Source organism: Acinonyx jubatus, chromosome A3 (assembly GCF_027475565.1).
Source record: "Acinonyx jubatus isolate Ajub_Pintada_27869175 chromosome A3, VMU_Ajub_asm_v1.0, whole genome shotgun sequence".
Classification (NCBI taxonomy): Eukaryota; Metazoa; Chordata; class Mammalia; order Carnivora; family Felidae; genus Acinonyx; species Acinonyx jubatus.
The window spans coordinates 14,981,293-15,004,518 of record NC_069388.1 but is presented as its reverse complement, the minus strand read 5'-3'; the positions used below and the strand labels follow the sequence as shown (position 1 = coordinate 15,004,518).

The following is a 23,226-nucleotide window of genomic DNA, read 5'->3' as shown; positions in this document are numbered from 1 at the left end:
GCCACCCCCCCCCCGCCCCCACCCCCCCCCCCCGGCCCCCTGCCCAGCGCCCAGAGGTGCCCTGGACATGACAGATCCCAGCCTCAGGACACAGACACAGTCCATCAGCTGACGCTGACCCTGGACCCAACTCTGACTGTCTATGTGGCAAAGCGGTAGCTGCCAGTCTTGCTCAGGCTCACACCTTACCCACTTGGGGTCCCCTGGGTGGGCTCCCATGAGGACGAGTGCAGGGGGTCCCCAACACGGTGTGTTTTGGTTGGGAGCGCGCTGCCCTGATTGCTTGCTGACAGCGTTTGGGACAAACCTCAGGCCAAGGTTGATGAAATGGAAGGGGCTTGGGGGGGAAAGATCGAGTAGGGGTATTTTTGAAGACTGATGGGATTGAGGATGTCCAGCAAAAGAACCGAAATGGCGACGACGCAGGAAGTGGGCCGGCGTGCAAGCCGGGCGGAGAGACAGCTTGGAGTGGAGGCTGCGGGGTGGAGGCGGCGCGGGGAGTGGCTCTGTAGAGGTAGGGGAGGCGGGAGTGGGGATCGTGGCGCCCAGGCGCCGGCTCACGGAGAGCCCAGCGGGGCGGCACCGAGCAGCCCCACACCCGCAGGCTCAGGCCGGCCGTGGCCGCGCTGCCCAGGGCTACGGGGTCGTTCTGTGCCGGTGCAGGCCCGCTAGGCCCGCTGGACGCAGTCACGGAGTGGAGCGCTGGGGCCTAGGAGGGTGCAGGCGTGTACCGGGGAGGCCCTCCTGCCCTTCCTCCGCATCTAGGCCTCTCCACCACTGCCTGGGTCCCTCCCGGGAGGGCTCTGCGCCCCTTGATCGCTGCGCTGCTTTCTTGAGGGCGCCACACCGCGCAGCCCGCCTCTAGGGGAAGATCCCCAGAAACCCCGGCTCCCTGGTTTTTCCTCTCCCCAACTGCGTGTTCAGGGCTATGGCTCCTGCAGACAGGGGGCGACTGGGCTTGGGATTGGAGGGTGGGCGTGCCGTGTCATCTGGCAGCTGTAGGGAAGTACTGACTCGGGGCCTGACTGGGTGCTTTCCTTGACCCAGGCTGGGCACATTTTGAGGCTCAGCTGCTGCCGGTTTGTTGACAGCCGATGCTGCAATAACCGGGCCGCAATGCGCATGAATTCGGGCTGGATGCTCCCTTGTGCCTTTTCCTTTCTTCGGAAGGTGGAATGGGGAGCAGCCAGCACTTCTAGATTAGAGTTCTGGCCCCGCCACCCCCTAGTCGTGTGAGCCTGGCCAAATCACCTTCTGTTTCGGCGTCACGGTCTCCTCATCTCCTCGGCTTGCAGGGCCATTGTGAGGTACCGGTCACCCAGAAAGCACCCGACAGATGTTCCCTTTCTGTGACTTCATAGAATGCATCCTTCGAGAGGCCAGCTCGCAGAGGTGGGGAGGGGTGTAGCTCGCTGGCTTCTGGGTGCCACGTTCTAGACTGACCATAGGGACCTGGGAATGGAGTGGAAGAAACGTAAAATCGTGATGCACACTTTTTCCTCCCCACCTCCGCTGAGGGCCTCTTTCCTCCATCCTTTCCAGCCCCAAACAGGAAGAACTGGCGGTAATATTCTTCAGTCCCTATGGGAGATTTTATTTGTACACTCGTGAATTTTCCCGCCCATCCCTCCCGCTCAGATGATTGCGACGTCTCCGTTGTCACACCTCTGGCTCCCGTCCAAGGTCACACCACCTGTGAGCAGAGACCTTGGTGTTAGGAGCCAAGACGGCCGCTAGGGGGCGCTGCCGCCCCGGGAGCGGGCTCAGGGACCAGGGCGCCCTAAGTCCAGCAGGTTGGGGATGGGGGTTTTGTGAAGGGGAAGCCTCCCTTTCAGCTGGATCCCCAAGCCCATCACCCCTTCCTCTCTTGGGACCTCAATTGGTGAAGTATTTTTTCTTTTTCTTTTCTTTTCTTTCTTTCTTTCTTTCTTTCTTTCTTTCTTTCTTTCTTTCTTTCACTAAGGAACTTTTTGTTCAGAGTCAATCTTATATGAGGCATGAATAAATGCAACAAATGTGGGTGATGGTTTGGTCTAAGGGGAAAGGATACAGCAGAGATCTACTTGACTGCCCCCCCTTCCCCCCCCCCCCTCCTCATTTGGAAATCCCTGAAGTCCCTTACTCAGACTCCTGACTGAGATTCTGAGCCATAGCAGTTGTGGACCCTCTTGAGGCCTCCAGGCAGTGAGATGACCCACCTTAGAACCCACCTTCCAGTGCCCCTCCCCAGAACCCCTGCTTGGATCTTGAGAGGCCCCAGCCTAGTCATCTCCCTGCCATGCGGCCTTGGTCAATGGCTTCCCCCCAGCATGCAGGGAGGAGCCCCCCCAGCACTGCTAGCCACAGTCCCCAAGAGTCTGGATCGTGAGCCCCTGACTCCGGGACCCATCTCCAGGCCTCCCTTGGGCCCAGGTCTCACCCCGGCCTGGCAGTGGTGTCGTCACACTCTGTACGGATGGCACATGGGCAGCTCGAGTGACGCAGAGCAGAAGCGCGTGCAGCAGCGCTTGACCCAGCGCAGGGTGGACGATCTGCACATCACGCGAGGCCCGGGGAGGTGGATTCGGGTGGGCAACCCCTCAAACCAGATCCACTGGTCAGCTGCCTCCAGCTGCTGCTTGTCCCCCATGGGAGTTTTGTGCTGGTAGGTCTTCAGGAAGATGATGCGGGGTTCTCCTTTAGGTGATTGCCTTCCCTGGGCTCCAGGGAGAGCGGTCAGGCCATGATCCTTCGATGTCCTTGGGAGCTCAGGCTCCATCTGCTCTTTGCCCTGGAGCACTGCTGCAGGTGACTCCTGTGCCTTGTTCCTCTCCCCCAACCCCTGCTTGAGCTCCCCTGTGGACTGTAATTTCTTGGATTCCCGTGTCTTCTCGGGGCACCCAGCTTCTTGGAGCTCTTCATTACCTTGTTCCACTCTATCGCAGACATTACTGCTCCTGGCAGGGGGAGGGAAGACAGTCAGCAGAGCAGGACTAAGGCCCTGACCCTCCAACCCTGAGAGAGTTGCTACGCGGCCAGCTCAGGGGGGAAAGCTAGAGAGGACCAGAAGAGAAGCTTCACCACCAGGGGATGTGCCTGGAGGCACGGGATGGGATAAGGATGGGCGAAGGGCCAGCAGAGGTTGCTAGGACCCCTAGGACTGTATGTTGTCTGCATGGGCTACTGGCCAGGGTTCTTCCTTTCTGGATTTCAGGTGAAGGGGTGAACTAGTCCAGTGTTTTCAAAGTGTGTTCCAAGAAACCTTAAGGTTCTGGGGAGGTATCTCAAATGCCCTCTCCGCTCTGGGAGGGGCAGGGTGAGGGCAGGATACCTTTCCACCCAACAACACAGCTGGGGCTTGAGGACAGATATTTGAAGAGAGGTTGTGCTGCTTTGAACAGGTTGGGAAACTGTGGGATGAGATAGGCCTGACCTTACCAGCTCAGTGTTTCCTGATTGCCGGCATCTAGGAGGCCAGCTCAGAGTGAGGAGCCCAGAGAGGGGGTGTTAACCAGAGGTATTCAGTGCTGGCAGGAGACCTTCCCCAAGGGTGTCTGTTCTCTGTAGAGAACCATTGGGTTCTCTGCACAGTGATGGCACTGTCCTAGCTCAGTGTGTGAATCAGTGAGGACTCAGCCTCAAGATAATGACAGTACTGTTAACAGCCACCATTATGACTTGAATGCCTGCTACACGCCAGTTCCCCAAAGTAGGGGACAGTGAAGTGGCCGAGTGGCTTTGCAAGCAAAGGTTTTCAAGGTCGACAAACTGGCGTTCAAATTCGCTTCTGCCTCTTACCATCTGTGCATTTGGGGAAAGAAATTCAACCTCTAAGAGCCTTAGTTTTCTCATCTGTAAAACTGGGATAATTCTATCTACCTAATTGTGAAGAATTATGTAACTGGGAAATGCTTGTGAAGTGCTTAGCATATACCTGGCACTTAGCAGGTGCCTAAGGTCAACTTTCTTAATATTCTGGTGTGATTTATGAGGAAGCCAAGCCTTAGTAAGGTGACTGGTCTGCAGGTGAATCTCTGCATTGTGTGGACTTGAGGGTGAGGAGGATGAGCGGCCCCTCTTGCTTGGGTGGTGCCCTGGCTGGTGGTTAGTCCCATAATTGGATGATTGTGACCATGATTAGGACCACAGCTCTGATATCACACAGGAATGGCTTCAGATCCTAGCTCTGCCACTTACCAGCTCAGGTAGCTGGGACAAGTCACTTTATCTCTTGAGCCTCAGCTCCCCATCAGTAAAATGGGGCTAATAAATACCTTTCTCACAGAGCCTTTGTAAAAATTAGGTTTTCTTAATTTCTTAGCATATATAGATTGTGCCTATTCCTAGTAAAGATAGCTGTAGGGTCCGTGGTGGGGGCATGGTGGGCCAAGCTCACCTGGTGGAGATCCCAAGGATCTTCGGAACTCTGAGCAACGAATTCCAACACCTTTTGGCCAAGTTATGCAGTTCTTGGATCCGGGGGTTTGAGCTCTTGAGCAGCTTCAAGAGCGACAAGTTTTTTAATACCTGCCGGGGTCAAGAAACAAGGAAGAGAGAAGCTTCAGCTTTCTGTAGTCTCCCACAACCCACCTAGACTTTGGCTCAACTCAGGTCAGGGCTGGGCCTGGTGACTTCTGGGTCACTAGAAGCCTGGCAACCAGGAGGGACCAAAATGGGGCATCTCACCATCTTAAGTCGGTTCCGCCTAATTGCTTTGCTGACAGGTTGCTGTATCTTGTCCCGTGGTTCTTCATCTTGTAGCTGAGAGAGAGAGACAGAGAGACGGAGAGACACAGAGACACAGAGAGAGCGCTAATATAGGAGGAATCCCCCTGAACACCTCCATTATGCTGTTCCATTTGGCTGAGCGTGGTTTGACCAAACTTAGACTGGGATTTTTGTCTTGGTTTGGGGCAGAAATGGGGAGACCATTCTAACTCTCCTGCTCTCTCTTCACCCTTCACCTCTCCCTTTCCCCCAGGCTGGATGGCCCCTGCTCTGGGTGTGGCTGGACCCCCTCCGTGTCCGTTCCCAACTCCAACCTTGGAAACCATTCTATTCTTGGGCCTCTTCCTTGCTGATGGACTCATACTGGGGCCTTGAGGCCTCAAAGACAGATATCTGGGGCAAGACTGGAATCAGGCACCACCTGCACCCTGCCCCTCTCAGTTCGGCCAGCACTCAGGCTGGCTGTCAAGAGGGCTGTGCTGGAGCTTCCAGGGAAGGGGGGCTGTGACATCACTGAAATTTGTGACAGCAGCAGGGCTGGGTCTCCAAGGAGTATGTGTGTGGCAGGGGTGGAGGGTGAGGAGGAAACTCCCATTCGTGGAAAACCCTAGTAGGTGCCAGGTAGAGGCATTCTCTTACCTCCCTGTGAGGTGAGAGAATTGTCTCCTCTTTTTAAATAAAGAAGCCAGGGTTCAAAGGGGTTAAATAATTTACTCAAGGCCACACATGTGGATAATGGTGGAGCTGGAAATTTAAGGTCTGACAGTCAATGCATGAAACCAGGGGTTCCTAACTATGCTCATCTGTTCTCTCCCGTCCTATGTTGACTGTGCACGTGCTACATGTCAGGTGTTGTTCTAAGCACTGGGATAAAAGAACATTCTTCCTCTCAAGGAGTTTACATTCTGCTGGAGGGGAAACAAAACAGTACACGTGCTTGTAAAGCAAAATGTGTTTACCTATGTGTGTGTATTATAAATTTTACTGATACAAATATAAAATAATAAAATTCTACAATACTCTTTATTGTAAATTCCAAAGAGCCAGTTCATTCTTAACAGTATGCTTTTCCTGGGTCTTGCCTAACTCCTATCCATAGCCAATCTATGGTTGTTATGGATGAACAAATGTAGCTCCAACATAAATGTTGACATTTTCAGGAGGAAGAAAGTAAAAAAGTGAAAGAATAAAATGTTGGAATTTCACTTATTCACCAATGACATATCGACTTATTTGCTGTATTGGATCAGTTTTCAAATACCGGCAGTATGTTTTCTCAATTTTTTTTGGTGTGTGTGCTGTTTACAATGTAGTAGTTAGAGACAGGACATATGTGTTTACATTTAATTGCATTATTAACATCTCCTCCATTAGATGTTAAGGCTAGACCATGGGTGGGCAAGTTTCTTCTGTAAAGGGCAAGATAGTAAACAGGTCAAGCTTTGTAGGCCATATAATTGTACCTGCTCAGCTCTGCTATCGTAGGGTGAAAGCAGCCACAGATAGTATGCAAATGAGTAGGCATGGCTGTGTTGCAATAAAACTTTATTTACAAAAGTAGTTGGGCTGGATTTGGGCCATGATCAACCCCTGGTGCAGACAATCGACAAAATAATAAACCTGATTTATAACGTACCTATGTTTGGGTGTGAATACTCCTACCAGGGCTGAATTCAAGCTACCAATGAGATGTCACTGAATAGAGAATTGAATGGAAATGCATAGTAGCATATGATTATATATTTCCACAACAGTGAAGACTCTCAGGAACATAGATAATAAATAGCAAAAGGTAGCAAACAATTACGAAGTGATGAGTTTGAGCATTTTTTGCCTTTGTTTTTAATATCATTAATTTAATTAAGTTTGTGTAATTTGATTTTTAATGATGGCTAGGTGTAACAACCAGCCAGCAGAGCTTGTAAGAGTGTAATAGGCTTTTGCAAGCTCTTATGAGTCAGTTCCAGCACACCACTGTCCTGTCAGAGGGAAATAAGTGTGAGAAGAAAAGTAAACGGGGCAGAGGGCAGTGGGAGAGCAATGGCAGAATGTTTGCCATATTAAAATGGATGGAACGGGAAGCATTCACTGACCAGATGAGATGTGAGCAAGGGCCCGAAGGAGGTGAGAGAAGGGGAGACTAGTGGCGGCAGGAGATGAGGACAGGGAGGGGCTGTGGTGAAGAGCAGGGAGAGATGAGGGCTGCTCTGAAGGATCTGCCTAGCTGGCCACATCAGGAATTGGAAGAGCCTGTGGAACACAGCTTCCCCGGGCACCACCCCATTCAGCTGGCCGGTCTGATACCCAGCCGAGTGTGAGAACCACTCTCCAATACACCGCCTCTAGGGCGGAGACACGTGCGTAGAGGGTGCTTAGCTCTGCCTTTTAGGGGTGATGGACCAAGCCTAGGCTGCAGAACAACTTCGTGCATGTCAATGTCCTTTATTATTAGGGTGAAGGGGGGAGGTTAACATGCTGTGACCCAGGCCAGAAACCTGGGGGTGGCTTGAGAGGGAAGCTGTGAAGGACACTCGCTCCCCCCTCTCCCTTCTGTCCACCCCACTACTCCTGGCTCCTCTGCCTGCTCTGGCTCGAGTTTGGCATTTTTTTTTTTTTTTCACTCAGAAGAATGCCCTCAACATCCACTCAGTTATTGCATGTATCAATAGTTTGGGTTTTTTGTTGTTGAGTTTTATTCCAGAGTATAGAATGTACCACAGTTTATTTAACCATTCCCTTACTGAAGAACATTCGAGTTGTTTCTAATTTAGAGCTGTTACAAGTAAAGCTGCTGTGAACATTCATGTATGGATTTTTGCATGGACATAGTTTTCATTTCTCCATAAGGAGTGCGATTGCTAGTGTCTGTTTAGTTTTCTAAGAAGACACAAACTATTTTCCAGAGTGACTATATTATTTTACATTCTCACCAGCAATGTATGAATGATCGGTTTTTTCTGCCTCCTGATCTGCTTTTGGTATGGTTCCTATTTTTTATTTTTATTTATTAAAACCTTTTAAAGTTTATTTATGTATTTTGAGAGAAGACAGAGGGCACAAGCAGGGGAGGGGCAGAGAGAAGGAGAGACAGAATCCCAGGCAGGCTGCACGCCATGAGCACAGAGCCCAATGTGGGGCTGGAACGCACAAACTGTGAGATCACGACCTGAGCCGAGATCAAGAGTTGGATGCTTAACTGACTGTGCCACCCAGGCGCCCCACTATGGTCACTATTTTTTAAAATGATTCTCGTAAGTGTGTAGTGATACCTCATCATGGTTTTAACTTGCATTTCCCTAATGGCTATTGATGCTGAACATATTTTATTGTGTTATTTGCCATTTCTGTATTCTCTTTGATAAAACATCTGGTTTTTGTCCATTTTCTAATTGGATTGTTTGTCTACTGCTGAGTTTTTAAAAATTAATTAATTAATTATTACTTAAATCCAAGTTAGTTAACATACAGTGTAATAATGATTTCAGGAATTTAGTGATTCATCACTTACATATAACACCCGGTGCTCATCCCAGCAAGCGCCCTCCTTAATGCCCATTGCTCGTTTAGCCTATCCCCCCACCCAACACCCCACCAGCAACTCTGAGTCTGTTCTGTATATTTTAGAATCTCTTATCGTTTGTCTCCCTTTCTGTTTTTATCTTATTTTTCCTTCCCTTCCCCTATGTTCATCTGTTTTGTTTCTTAAATTCCACATATGAGTGAAATCACATGATATTTGTCTTTCTCTGACAAACTTATTTCACTTAGCCTAATACACTCGTTCCATCCATGTTGTTGCAAATGGCAAGATTTCATTTTTTTTTTGATCGCTGAGTAAGATTTATAATGTAATATAGTAATATTCTATAATGTATATTGATACATCTTCTTTATCCATTCATCAGTTGATGGACATTTGGGCTCTTTTCATACTTTGGCTATTGTTGATAGTGCGGCTATAAATATTAGGGTGCATGTGCTTCAAATCAGCATTTTTGTATCCTTTGGATAAATACCTAGTAGTGCAATTGCTGGGTCGTAGGGTAGTTCTATTTTTAATTTTTTGAGGAACCTCCATACTGTTTTCCAGAGTGGCTGCACCAATTTGCATTCCCACCAGCAGTACAAAAGGGTTCCTGTTTCTCTGCATCCTCATCAACATCTGTTGTTGCCTGAGTTGTTAATTTTAGCCATTCTGACAGGTGTGAGGTGGTGTCTCATTGTCGTTTTGATTTTTATTTCCCTGATGATGAGTGATGGGGAGCATATTTTCATGTGTTTGTTAGCCTTTTGGATGTCTTCTTTGGAAAAGTGTCTATTCATGTCTTTTGCCCATTTGGATTATTTGTTTTTTGGGTGTTGAGTTTGATAAGTTCCTTACTGATTTTAGATGCTAACCCTTATCTGATATGTCACTTGCAAGTATCATTTCCCATTACATTGGTTGCCTTTTAGTTTTGCTGACAGTTGCCTTCACTTTGCAGAAGGCTTTTATCTTGATGAGGTCCCAATAGTTCATTTTTGCTTTTGTTTCCATTGCCTCTGGAGATGTGTCAAGTAGGAAGTTACTGAGGTGGAGGTCAAAGAGGTTGTTGCCTGTTTTCTCCTTCAGGATTTTGATGGTTTCCTGTCTTATGTTTAGGGCTTTCATCCATTTTGAGTTTATTTTGTGTATGGTATAAGAAAGTGGTCTAGGGGCACCTGGGTGGCTCAGTTGGTTGAGCATTCAACTCTTGATTTCAACTCAGGACATTATCTCATGGTTCCTGGGATCGGGCCCCATGTCGGGCTCTGCGCTGACAGCACGGAGCCTGCTTGGGATTCTCTCTCTCTCTCTCTCTCTCTCTCTCTCTCTGCTCCTCCCCTGCTTGTGTTCTCTCTCAAAATAAATAAATAAAATTAAAAAACGAAAGAAGGAAAGAAGGAAAGAAGGAAAGAAAGAAAGAAAGAAAGAAAGAAAGAAAGAAAGAAAGAGGTCTAGGTTCATTCTTCTGCAATGTCACTGTCCAGTTTTCCCAACACCATCTGCTGAACAGACTGTCTTTTTTCCATTGGATATTCTTTCCTGCTTTGTTGAAGATTAGTTTGCCATATGTTTGTGGGTCCATTTCTGGGTTCTCTATTCTGTTCCATTGATCTATGTGTCTGTTTTTGTGCCAGTACCATACTGTTTTGAGGATTACAGCTTTGTAAGACAGCTTGAAGTCTGGAATTGTGATGCCTTTAGGTTTGGTTTTCTCTTTCAATGTTACTTTGGCTATTTGGGATCCTTTCTGGTTCCATCCAAATTTTAGAATTGTTTGCTCTAACTCTGTGAAGAATGTTGGTGTTACTGTTGAGTTTTGAGAGTTGTTTATATATTCTAGAGTCAAGTCCTTTGTAACATGTATGATTTGAAAATATTTTCTCCCATCTGTAATACCTTAATTTCCTTTTCTTGTCTTATTTTGCTAGCTAGAACTTCCAGCACCACATTGCATAAAGGTAATGAGAGCAGTTATCCTTGCCTTATTCTTGATCTTATCTTTCACCAGTAAATATGATGTTAGCTGTAGGTTTTCTGTAGATGCTCTATATCAAGTTCAAAGTTACCCTCTATTCCTAGTTTGTTGAGAGTTTTTATAATAATGGCATTGGCTTTTGTCTAATGATTTTTCTGCATGAGTCAATATGGTCATGTGATTTTTTTCTTCTTTAGTTCATTACTATGGTAGATTATATTAATTGATATTTGAATATTGAAGTAGGCCTGCATGCCTGAATAAACCCCACTGGGTTTTGGTGTTTAACACTTTTTATGTAATTTTGGGTTGAATATTTGATAATATTTTGTTGAAGATTTCTGTGTCTATTTTTGTGGGGGCTATGGGTCCTTTATATGTTACATGTATTACTCTTGAACTGGCATAGTAGTATTTGAGAGGGGACTTAAAATAGTTGTAAATATATATTACAGACTCTAGGGAGATGACTAAATTTTTTTTAAAAAGAAGTATAATTGGTAGGCTAAGAAAGGAGAGAAAATAGAATCATGTAAAGTGCTCAAAGCAAAAGAAGGCAGAAAAAGAGGGAAAGAAAGAAAAGAAAGAACAAGTACAACAAATAGAAAATAGTTATAAGCATAGTAGATATTATGCCAATTATATCAATGATGACTTTAAATGTGAATGGCCTAAATATATTCTAATTAAGAGACTGGAACTGTCAGAGTAGACAAAAAACAAAATAAAACAAAACAAAAAAAACAAAGACCTAAGTATATGTTGTCTAAGAGAACCCCACTTTATTTTTTATTAAATTTTTTTTAATGTTTATTCATTTTTGAGAGTGAGAGAACACAAGCAGGGAGGGGCAGAGAAAGAGAGAGACAGAGAATCCGAAGCAGGCTCAGTGCTATCAGTGCAAAGCCCAACGTGGGGCTCATGCCTGTGAACTGTGAGATCATGACCTAAGCCAAAGTCAGACGCTCAACCAGCTGAGCCACCCAGGTGCCTCAAGAACCCCACTTTAAATATAAAGCCGAAGATAGTTTAACAATAAAGGGACAGAGAAAGACATACCATGTTCACACAGTCAAAGGAAAGCTGGAATAGCTACATTAATTTCAGATAAAGCAGACTTCAGAACAAGAAACATTATCAGGGATAAAGAAGATTGTTAAATAATAATAAAGGAGTCCATTATCCAAGAAGACATAATAATCTTTAATATATATGCCCCTAACAATAGAGTGTCAAAACGTGTGAGGCAAAAACCAGTAGAACTCCAAGGAGAAATAAACAAATACACTGTTATAGTTGGAAACTTCAACACCTCTCTTTCAGTAATTATAAGTCAAACAGGCAGAAAAATCAGTAAGGATATAGTTGAACAATACCAGCAATCAGCTTGATCTAATTGGCATTTATAGAATACTTCATCCAACAAATAGCAGAATACGCATTCTTCTCAAGCTTATGTGGAACATTCATGATAGAGCACATTCCAGGCTATAAAACACACCTGAATTGGGGCGCCTGGGTGGCTCAGTCGGTTGAGCGTCCAACTTCAGCTCAGGTCACGATCTCACGGTCCGTGAGTTCGAGCCCCGCGTCGGGCTCTGGGCTGATGGCTCAGAGCCTGGAGCCTGCTTCTGATTCTGTGTCTCCCTCTCTCTCTCTGCCCCTCCCCTGTTCATGCTCTGTCTCTCTCTGTCTCAAAAATAAATAAACGTTAAAAAAAAATTTTTTTTAAAAAACATACCTGAACAGATTTTTAAAAGAATAGAAATCATACAAAGTATGTTCTCAAAACACAATGGAATTAAATTAGAGGCCAATAACAGATAGTTGGGAAAGTCCTGGATATTATTAAACAATCTGCTACTGAATAACATGGATCAAAGAAGAAATCTCAAGAGAAATTTTAAAATATTTTGAACTACACGGAAGTGAAAATACAAGTTATCAAAAGTGTAGGGTGCAGTGAAGACTGTGCTTAGGAGGAAGTTTATAGCACTAGTGCATATATTGGAAAAGAGGAAAGATCAGAAATCAATCTAAGCTTTCATCTTACAAAATTAGAGAAAGAAGGGCAATTTAAGCCTAAAGCAAGCAAAAGAAAAATAATAAAAATTAGAGCAGAAATCAATGAGATTGAAAACAGGAAAACAGTAGAGAAAATCAATGAACCCCACAAATTGTTCTTTGAAAAGGTAATAATAAACAGATCTCTAGCCAACCTAACCAAGAACAAAAAGAAAGAAGATACAAATTACCAATATCAGAAATTTAAGAGGGACCACTACTATTGATCCTAGGGGCATCAAGAGGATAATAAAGGAATATCATGAACAACTCCATGCCCTCAAATTTGATAACTTAGATGAAATATGTCTATTGTGTTGTGTTTTGGTACTGTCTTTGTCTGGGTCTGGTAATACCAAGCTCCTGAAATATGTTGAGAAGTGTTCCTTCCTATTCCATTTTCTGAAAGAGATTGTATAGAATTGGTATTAATTCTTCTACATATTCTCCTAATAAACATTGAGTGGATCTCTCCAGTGAAACCATCTGGGCCTAGATATTTCTTTCTTTTTTTTTTTTTAAGAGGTGTGTGTGTGTGTGTGTGTGTGTGTGTGTTGCATTGACTACAGATTCAATTTCTTTTTTTTTTTTTAATTTTTTTAATGTTTATTTATTTATTTTTGAGAGAGAGAGAGACAGAGCACGAGCAGGGGAAGAGCAGAGAGAGAGGGAGAAACAGAATCCGAAACAGGCTCCAAGCTGTCAGCACAGAGCCCGACAAGGGGCTTGAACTCAAACCCGTGAGATCATGACCTGAGCCGAAGCCAGACACTCAACCAACTGAGCCACCCAGGTGCCCCCAGATTCAATTTCTTTTATAGTTATAGAGCTGTTTTTATGATCTATTTCATGTTGGGTGAGTTTTGGCAGTTTGTACTTTTTGAGGATTTAGTCCTTTTTATCTAAATTGCCAAATTGATGTGTGTAGAATTGTTCTTAGTAGTCCCTTATTATCTCTTTAATGTCTGGGAGTCTGCAGGGATATCCTCCGTTGCACTCATGAAATTGATAGTTTAGGTCTCCTGTTTCTTTTTTTCCTTTGTCAATCTTGTTAGAGGTTTGTCAACTTTACAGATCTTTCCAAAGAAGCAGCTCTTTGTTTCCTTGGTTTTCTGCATTGTTTTTCTATTTTCAGTTCTTTGGGGTTTATTTTGCTCTTCTGATTCTAGTTTGAGGCAGGAGCTTAGATTGTTGGTTGGAGGCCTTTCTTCCTTTGAAAGTAAACATTTAGTGCCGTAAATTTTCCTTTCAGCATCCAGTTAGCTGTGCCCCACAAATTTTGATACTTTGTACTTTCATTCAGCAAAATTTTTAAAAATTTCAAAATACTTTGACCCATAGATTATTTAGAAGTATGTTGTTTACTTTTCATGTGTTTGGAGATTTTTCCTGTCACCTTTCTTTGGCTAACTTGGACCTATTTGATTCCACTGTGGTCAAGGGAATACTCACTGTATAATTTTAAATCTCTTTCAATCTTTTAAATCTCTTGAGGTTGTGTGTGGTTTGCTGTTTTGATTTTTTTACTTAGGGTATTGTCTATTGGGGTGGATATTCCATGGGCACTTGAAAAGAATGTGTATCTTGCTGTTGTTGGATGGAGTAGTCTCTAAATGTCAGTTAGATCCTTTTGGCTGATGGTTTTGTTAAGTTCTTACAGATCCTGTTGTTTTTCTGCCTAGTATTTCTATCAGTTGTTCAGAGATGTGTGGAAGTCTCCAACTCTGATAGTGTATTTGCCTGTTTCTCCTTTGGGTTTTATCAGTTTAGTGCCTATACGTTTGGGATTACTTTGTCTTCCTCCTGGTTTGACCCTGTTATCATTATGTAATGTAACTTCTTTTCCGGGTGATTTTCTTTTATCTGCTATTACCTAATATTAAGATGGCAGACTCTGCTGTCTTTTGATTAATGTTTGTATGGCATATTTCTTTTACATCCTTTTACTTTCAACCTACCTATGCCATTATATTTGAAGTGAATTTCTTGCTGATGGCTTATAGCTGGGTCACATTTTTGTATTCTGTTTTTCAGATCTCTCACTTTTAAATGACTTATTGAGGCCATTTCCAGTTGATGTAATTATTTATGTCTTAGTGTTTCCATTTGCCATTTTATTTTCTGTTGGTTCCCTCTATTTTTCATTCCTCTGTTCTGTTTTTCCACCCTTCTTGTGTTACTTGAACATCTTTTAGGATTCCATTTTTTATTTATCTATGGCGTTTTCAAGTGTATCTCTTTGTGCAGAGTTTTTAGTGACTGCTCTGGGGTTTCATTATACATTCATAATTTATCACAGTCTACATGAGTCACAGTATCGACATTTTGCCACTTCCAAGTGAGGTACAGAAGCCTTCTGTTTAGATCTTTACTTTCCATTTTATAATGTCTTACATATTTCCTCTACATACACTGAGAACCACATCAGACAATGTTATATGTTATAATTTATACTTTGGCCATTGAATATAATTTAGAAAATACCAGTGGGGAAGGATAGTCTATTACATTTACCTGTATTTCCATTCTTTTCATTTATCTTTCTTCATTCTTGATGTTTTAAGTTTCCTTCTTTTACCATTTCCTTTATGTTTGAAGAACTTCCTTCAGCCATTTTTTAACAGTAATCTCTACACCCAGCGTGGGGCTCAAACTCACAACCCCAAGATCCAGTCACACACTCTACCAACTGTGTCGGCCATTCTTTTAGGGTAGGTCTTCAGACAACAGATACACTTAGTGTTTCTTTTATTTGAGAATGTCTTCATTTCATCTTCAGTCCTAAATGGTCTTCTTTCTGGGTATAGCATGTCAGAGATAAACAAATTAGCTAAAGTAGAAAGGACAGATTTTGATCATTAATATACTCTTGTAATAGGGAAAAGAATCCAGTGTGAACTGAATTCAACTTTGATTTGTATAGACAACTTGGCATCTTGAATTCAGGAATAGGGAATGGGGGTGAGTGGGGGCTCTGTAGAGCCAAGGAAGTGAAAATTTACAAAAAGCATAAAGGGGGTATTGGTCCATGTGAGACCTATCTAGGTTTGCTAACTGACACTATTGAAGTTAGGCTCCTACACTTCCACGAAAGATGCATATCTTGCTGTTGGGAGACAGGGCCCTATATTGGGAGGGGGGGCGTTGGCTAGAGCAAACAGTAAATTCATTTGGCAGCCTTGAGTTTTCTCAGGCAGGTACTTTAAGGGGTCTGGGGTCATCCTAGGGATTCAGCCTTGAGTTGTTAAAAACTATGTTAGTGTTTGTTCAAGTCTGTATAGACCAAGTTTAAGGCCATGTTGAAAAGAGGGCTCAGAGGAGCCAAGCTAGAGTTTGGTCAAGGAGAGAATCTTTGTCAGGCACTCTGGACTGACCGTATCTTCCTTTGCTCATTGAATGCTGTCCCACTTCTTTCTGGCAGCTCACATCTGCTGCAACTGAACTGTTGTTCCCCTACAGGAAAGGTGTCATTTCTCTCTGACTGCCTTCACGATTCTTTCTTTGACTTGAGTTTTCAGAAGTTTGATTATGGTGTGTGTTATCATGGATTTATTTGGGCTTATGCTGGAGATTCAGTCGGCTTCTTGAATCTGTAGGTTCAGGTCTTTGTCGAACTTGGGAAACTTTCAGCCATTCTTTTCTGGAATGTTTTTTCAGCTTCACTTCCTTTTCCTCTCCACCTGGGACTCCCGTAACACAAATGTTAAATCTTTTGTTACTGTCTCACAGGTTTCTGAAGCTCTGTTCTTGCTTTTTATCCTTTTTAACTATAATTTTCTCTCTCTTTCAGATTGGATCATTTCTACTGTTCTATCTTCAAATGCACCTGTCCTTTCAAACATTATCTCCATCCTTCTATTGAGCCTACCCAGTGAGGTGGTTTTATTTTACATTTTAGTTTCTGTATTAGTTTCTCAGGCCTGCCTGCTATAACAAATGACCACAAACTTGATGGCTTAAAACAACAAGTTTATTTTCACACAGTACTGGAGGCCAAGAGTCCAAAACCCAAGGTGGTGGTTCCTTCTGGAGGCTCCAAGGGAGAACCTGTCCCATGCCTCTCTCCTGGCTCCTGGTGATCACCAGGCATCCTGGGTGCTCCTTGGCTTATAGACCCATCATCCCAGTATTTGTGTCCATCTTCACATGGTGGTCTCCCCTGGGCATCTTTCTGTGTTTTCACATTGTCTTATAATGGACACCAGTTATTGGATTTAGTGCCCACACTACTCCAGTTTGACCTCATTTTAACTAATTATCTCTGCAGAGACTCTGTTTCCAAATAAGGTCACATTCTGTAATATTGGGTATTTTGGAGAACACGATTCAACCCAGCACAGTAATTTTTTTCTTCAGTTCTAACATTTCTATTTTCTTTGTGACTTCTATTTCTTTTTCTGAGATTTTTAAAAATAATTTTTTAAAAATTTTTACTTATTTATTTTGAGAGAGAGAGAGAGAGAGAGAGAGAGGAGAGAGAGAGAAAATTCCAAGCAAGCTCTGCACTGTCAGCACAGAGCCTGTCATAGGGCCCGAACTCACAAACTGAGATCATGACCTGAGCCAAAACCAAGAGCTGGAAGTTTAACCAACTGAGCCACTCAGATGCCCCTCCCTGATATTTTTTTTTCATTTATTTGAAGAATGTTTGTAATTGCTTGTTGAAGCTTTTTAAAAAATATTTGTTTTTGAGAGAGAGAGCACAGTGAGTGAGGGGCAGAGAGGGGGACAGAGGATCTAAAGTGGGCTTTGTGCTGACAAGCAGAAAACCCAAGGCAGAGCTTGAACTCACAAACTGCGAGATCATGACCTGAGCCAAAGTTGGATGCTTAACTGATTGAGCCACCCAAGTGCCCCAACTTGTTGAAGCATTTTTATAGTGCCTGTCTTAAAATCATAGATAAATCCAGCAACACTGATCTTTTGGTATCTGTTGATTGTCTTTTCTTATCCAAATTGAGATTTTCCCAGTTCTATGTATGATGAATTATTTACAGTTATAACCTGGACATTTTGGAAATTATGTTATGAGACTCTGGATTTCATTTAAACCTTGTTTTAAAACCTTGTTTTAAACCAGGCCTTGGATGACCTGGTCCAGTGATACCAACTCTTTACCACCAGATGAGAGTGAAAACCCGCACTACCCACATGAACCCCCTGACACCACGCAGTAGGGGAAGGGTAGGGTAGGGTTGCCTCATTACTGCTGGGCAGAGGTGGACATCTAGATTCCATACTGGGCCTCCTTTACATTGAGGGAAGGGAGTGGGGCCTCATCATTGCTGGATGGGGATGGTAGTGTAGCTCCCCCCATGGCCTCCTCTGACACCATGGAAATGGGGAAGGGTACTTGGAGAGAGGTACTTGTTACTGTTGGGCAATGATGAAGCCTCCCCCCACCAACACTGCTTGGAGGTGAAGTGGGGGAGGTGCCCTGTAACCTCTGTTACAAGACAAACATTGAAGTCTAGGCTGTCCCCCTCTGTCTGCAGGTGGAGGCTAGGAGTGCCTTTTCCTCTAGTATTTTGCTGGAGTGGGCCATTTAATGTCAGAAGATTTCTGTCTTGCTAGGGTGCCTCTTTCTCAGTCCTTTGACAAGAGAAAACAGGCTTTTCATGGAGGCGACTTTAATCTGTGCCTTGTTGGCATTTCCAGGTTGCAGGCTTCTCCAGACCCTAGCAAAAAGAAAGCCTACTTGGGGGGGGGGGGAGGGGTCCTGGTTGATCTGCCTTCTTACGTTTGTTTGAGATAAAACGTCCAGCATTTTAACCTGTACTTGTGGGAAGGAAAGAGAGGAATGCATCTACTCCATTTTATTCAGAGCCCAAAGTCCTCTTTTTATTTTATACTCTCTTCATTCTTATAAATCCAAACTGGAGATGTTTCTGGATTTATTATCCCTCTAAGAATTTGTAGGTCACTCTGAATCTTATCCGGGTCCACTTGGCTAGACAAAAGCCATGCCCACAATTTCTTTGAGATAAGCCCTTCTCTGCATTAGGCTTCTGCTGAAATGGCTAAGGGACAACACCCTTCAGCTTTCTAGAATCTCTATTGTTTGATTTAGAGGATCTGTAAAGCACACCTATAATCTTAGAGGTCTTTTATCTGACTGAATAGTACTCTGAGGCGTTGCCTTTCGTCTTCCTGAGATGTAAACTCAAGATCTTAACAGTCACAACCTGTTTCATTTTTGGACCATGGTGGGGGTTTTTTGTTTGTTTGTTTGTTTTTGTTTTTGTTTTTTAAGGTTTTCAATGCCCTGGATTATTTGAGCTTTGCTAGGAAAGCACTTCTTACTGTTACTATCATTTGCCGTTTGGAGAGGCTGAGAATTTCCTACCATGAAGTTCTGGCTCTTTTATATTTACCACTGCTTCCCTTTGGCTCAGGGTTTCTCAGCCTCAGCACTACTGATATTCTGGGCAGAATGAATCTTTGTGCGGGGGGAGGTAGGGAGAGGGGTCTGTCTTGCAATTAGACGCTATTTACCAGCATCCCTGGCCTCTACTAACTGGATGCCAAGAGCAACCTCTCTAGTTTCGAGGACCAAAAATGTCTCCAGACATTGCCAAATGCCCCACAGGAGGCAACCTCGCTGTCACTCGGGAGCTGCTGCCTTAGTTCCGCCCTCTCTGCTGGCATTTTACTGTCAGCAGTGAGAAGAGACCAGTTGGCGCCTTTGATGCCTTCCTGGGAAATGTCCTCAGCTAGACCACCCAGCTCATCAGGGGTACTTTCTGCTGCCCACTGTACTGCAGGCGACGGGGCTGCTAACCTCTGTGCTAGGACATAACCGGCTTCCTCTCCCCCAGTTCCCCAGTTCCCAATAGCATTTACCCACTTTGCTGTCGGCCCTGCCTTTTTCTCAAAGGCCCGAGACTTCTATTAACAGCGTTTCCAAGGCGCTTTCCCTACAGTCTCATCAATTTGTGGTGAGTGCTAACGCCACTGCCACATTTCGGAGGTGACACAGCAGCACTCTCCCGCAGTACCAAAGTCTAGGCCCTGTCTCCTGCTGCATGGCAAACTAGTCTTGAGCGTAGCAGTTGAATACAAGAGGGATTTATTATGTCAGGGGTTTGGGGCATCAGGCATCCAGGAGTGCTCTAGCTGAGGTGGTGATGTCTCAGCATCTCTCAAGGTGGCCGTCAAGCCCCCGGCCAGGACCACAGTCCACTCTCTCGAGGCTCCACCGGGCCCGGGGGTTCCGTTTCCCTGCGCCCGCATGCGGTTGCCGGCCGGTCTCTGTTCTTCCTGGCCGTCGGCTGGAATCTTCAGTGCCATGCCTCGTAGGCCTGTCTGCCCGGCTGTTGATGACACAGTAGGGTTCTTCCCCCAGAGCGAGCGAGCCAAGCAACAGAGGACACACACCCGAGACGGGAGCTGTGGTCTTTTGTTTTTTCAATCCTAGTTTTGGATGGGATCCACCACCGTTTGTGACTGTATGGAGAGTCGCCTCGATACAGTGTAGCAGAGGACTACACAAAGGTAAGAATAAAGGAAAGGCAGGGAGCACCGCGGGCTATTTTGGTGGCAGGCAGCTGCGTTTCAGTTTTTATTCAATTCAAGAGATTTTTCTCATTTCCTTTTGGAGTTCACCTTTGACTCTCGGGTCATTTTGAAGTGTCCTGTTTTATTCCCAAGGATTGGGGTATCTCCCAGATGCCTTTATTGGTTACATTTTAATTCTTGTATAGTCATAAAACATTTTGTCTGATTTAAATTCTTTTAAATTTGTTGAGGTCCGTTTGGTGGCCCAGGCTATGATGCAGCTTGGTGAATGCTTTATGTGCAGTTGCAAGAATCCTTATCCTGCTGTTGTCGGGTTAAAGTGTTAGCAACGTGGCAGTCGGAACAAGTCAGTGGATAGCGTTCAGGTTTTCTACCTCCTTCCTTTTTTCTCCCACTTGTTTTATTGATTACTGAGAGAGCAGTATTGAATTCTTGAACTGAAATATAGATTTTTCTCTTTCTATTTTAGGTCTATTGGTTTTTACTTCATCTGTTTTTGAAACTCTGTTATTAGATGTATTCGCATTATAATAGTGAAGGCTTTTTGGTGAATTGAACTTTTTATTGTTATCACTATCCCTCTTCAATCACTGCTAATAGTCTTTTTGAAGGTTTATATTTGTCTGCTATGAATACTGCCACTCCAGTTTGATTTGATTACTGTTTGTGTGGTACATCTCATTCCATCCATTTACTTTTTTTTTTTTAATTTTTAATTAATTAATTTATTTATTTTTGAGAGAGAGGGATAGAGTGTGAGTGGGAGGGGCAGAAAGAGAGGGAGACACAGAATCCGAAGCAGGCTTCAGGCTCTGAGCTGTCAGCACAGAGCCCAATGTGGGGCCCAAACTCATGAACCACGAGATCATGATCTGAGCCAAAGTCGGGTGCTTAACCGAGTGAGCCACCCCGGCGTCCTTCCACCCATTTACTTTTAACGTACATGTTTCTTTATAGTTAAATTCGGTTTCTATAGACAGCACATTATTGCCTTTTGCTTTATTTCCAAATGTACTAGACTGTCCTTTAATTGGTTCTTTCATTGGCAATTGGATTAAAATCTTACATATTTGTTTTATATTTCCATCCTTTTTTTTTCTTATTTTTTTCTTTCTTTTTTTTTTTTTTTTTCCTTACTTTGGATTAATTACATTTCTTCAGGGAAAAACATCAACCTATTGGGTACCAAAAACAGACAATAAGACTTATTCCATTTGATGGAAACATTACTCATAGCACACCAAACAACATGAACAGGAGCACAGCTGTCTGTGGTTCACTTGGCCCCAGGTCCAATAACTGATATGGTGGTCCCAGATGCATAGCACACACATAGTGGCTTTACCCTGTGGCTGGGGAACCAGGCCCAGAACTTCTATAGCAAGCAGTAAGCAAACCTGCCTTGGTCTGAGAAAGACATGATCTGGTCTCTCAAGCTCTATTAACAATTATCAATCCTAAGCAAGGGTGCAGAAGAGAAGTCAAATCCTTGCAATCTTTGACATAGTCAACAAGACACACTGAACACCAAAAGGGCCAGGGAGAATGCCTCCCAATATTTAAAAGAAATTTTTAAAAATATTTTATTTATTTTTGAGAGAGAGAGAGAGAGAGAGCCGGGGAGGAGCACAGAGAGAGGGAGATACAGAATGCAAAGCAGACTCCAGGTTCTGAGCTGTCAGCACAGAGCTCGATGTGGGCCCAAACTCAAGAAACACGAGATCATGACCTGAGCCAAAGTCGGACGCTTAACCGAGTGAGCCACCCAGATGCCCTGGCTCCCAATATTTTTATTATTTCACTTTATCTTCATATTGGCTTGTTATTTATACCTCTTAAAAAAATTTTTTTAGTGGTTCCCCTTGCATTTATGGTGTATGTCTTCAATTAACCAAAGGCAATCTTCAAATAATGTCATACCACTTATACAGCAGAGGGTCCTTAAATAGTATACTTCCAATTACTCATCCTATCATTTTAACTATTGTTATTGTCATAATTTAACTTTCATATATGCTATACACCCACAACGTACTGCTGCTGTTTTAAAAATTGAAGTGTTGTGACATATAGGGGCACCTGGGTAGCTCAGTCGGTTGAGTGTCAGACTCTTGATTTCGGCTCAGGTCATGATCCCAGGGTTGTGGGATCGAGCCCCACAGTCAGCATGGAGCCCGCTTAAGATTTCCTCTCTCTCTCTTTCTCTCTCCCTTTCTCTCTCTCTCTCTCTCTCTCTCTCTCCCTGCCCCTCTCCCCCACTTGTGCTCTCTCTCTCTAAAATAGATTTTTTTAAATGTAGTGACATAATTTTATATTAATTTCAGGTGTATAACATAGTCATTCGGCAATTATATACATTACAAAATGCTCACCATGGTAAGTGTACTTATCACCTCTCACCACACAGTTATTGGCTATATTCCCTACTCCGGACTTGACATCCCCATGACTTCGAAAGCAAAAGAGGAGTGTATTGCCACTCTTTTGCTTTAGTCAATTGTCTTTTAAGGTAATTAAACACAGAAAAATGTCTCTTATATTTACCTTCAGTCTGTCCATTTCCAGAGATCTTTACTTGTTTATGTAGATCTTTCTGGAGGCAGAAAGAATATGATACCGGCGAGCAACCTGCATTTAGGAAGGAAATGAACTCTTACCTGTCTGAATGGAGGCCCCGTCTTCCTCCTGCTTCACAAGCGTGCCAGCGCCTGTGTCCCATTTCTTCTCGGAGGCTCCCGTCCTTCTTTGGAATTCAGGTTAATTGGTTGCTCTGCAAACTCAGCTCTCTGATGGGTTTGACAAAAGCTGTAATTTTATAGACTACCTAACAATTTTTAAAAATTGTGATTAGTGTAGACATGATGCTGTCCCCAGCTCTCTAGCATCCTGCGTGGAGCCTGAAGTCTTGGCCATCTACTTTCCCACGGCTCCTTTTACCCCCTTTGGCCATCTGCTCCTGGGTCCGCTGCCTGGCTCCTTCTCTGGGCTGGCACCCTTCCGGCTTAGCCCCCTGAATTCTCTCTAGCTGGACGCTTTCCCCTCTCTACCCCTTTATGAGGCAACTATCTGGCAAAGAGAAGAGACAGAGGTTCCAGATCTGTCACCATCTTGGGGACAGCTCAAAACAATTCATGGAGTCCTGTTCCCAGGAATAAGCCTGGAAAGGGGGGAAGCGGCTTTGGGAGTTGAGCTCTCACCCACCACACTCCAAGCTGGCCTCATTCTTCTGTGCTAGGAAATGGGACCAAGTGTCTACTCCACCCATGAATGAGGAAAAAGAATCAAACTGACTGAGACCTTTCTTGGAAGATGAAAACTGCAACAGGACTGAAGGGGAACAGGCTGGGGCCAGTGGTTATAACACAGTCTCCGGAGCAGCCGATCTGGATTCAAAATCCATTATTTGCTGTGTGGCCTTGGACAAGTCCCTTGATCT

General features: G+C 44.1%; 2 protein-coding genes across 4 annotated transcripts in view; one reads left to right on the top strand and one right to left on the bottom strand.

Annotated features, from left to right (window-relative positions):
* The window catches only part of SYS1 (SYS1 golgi trafficking protein), a 35,162-nt gene that overhangs the window by 8,048 nt on the left and 3,888 nt on the right, over nt 1-23,226 (top strand). The window contains exon 4 of one of the 2 annotated variants that reach the window (XM_053199898.1): nt 22,356-22,488. The exons of the other annotated variant lie outside the window; for it this stretch is intronic. Coding sequence (XP_053055873.1) covers nt 22,356 — 1 coding nt within the window. The 3' untranslated portion in view covers nt 22,357-22,488. Of the gene's footprint in view, nt 1-22,355; nt 22,489-23,226 lie in introns of those variants that run through there. 2 annotated transcript variants of the gene reach the window in all.
* TP53TG5 (TP53 target 5) lies at nt 1,617-23,078 on the bottom strand. Of its 2 annotated transcripts, none has more exons than XM_053199897.1 (5): nt 22,448-23,078; nt 4,666-4,740; nt 4,376-4,506; nt 2,420-2,936; nt 1,617-1,693 (listed from the first exon to the last, which is right to left on the bottom strand). In XM_053199897.1, exons 2-4 carry the CDS (start codon nt 4,666-4,668, stop codon nt 2,441-2,443), a joined length of 630 nt encoding a protein of 209 aa, XP_053055872.1. In that variant the 5' UTR covers nt 4,669-4,740; nt 22,448-23,078; the 3' UTR covers nt 1,617-1,693; nt 2,420-2,440. The 2 variants fall into 2 exon arrangements, with proteins under 2 accessions (XP_053055872.1, XP_014920905.1); XM_015065419.3 differs by lacking the exon at nt 22,448-23,078 and adding an exon at nt 5,022-10,813.

Excerpts from the sequence above, each read along its gene's own strand:
- TP53TG5 (XM_015065419.3), bottom strand. The coding sequence starts at position 5,069 with ATGAGTCCATCAGCAAGGAAGAGGCCCAAGAATAGAATGGTTTCCAAG. Across the intron at positions 4,507-4,665 it reads GGCGGAACCGACTTAAGATG|GTATTAAAAAACTTGTCGCT; the intron begins GTGAGATGCCCC and ends TGACCCCGGCAG. Across the intron at positions 2,937-4,375 it reads ATCCTTGGGATCTCCACCAG|GAGCAGTAATGTCTGCGATA; the intron begins GTGAGCTTGGCC and ends TCCCCCTGCCAG.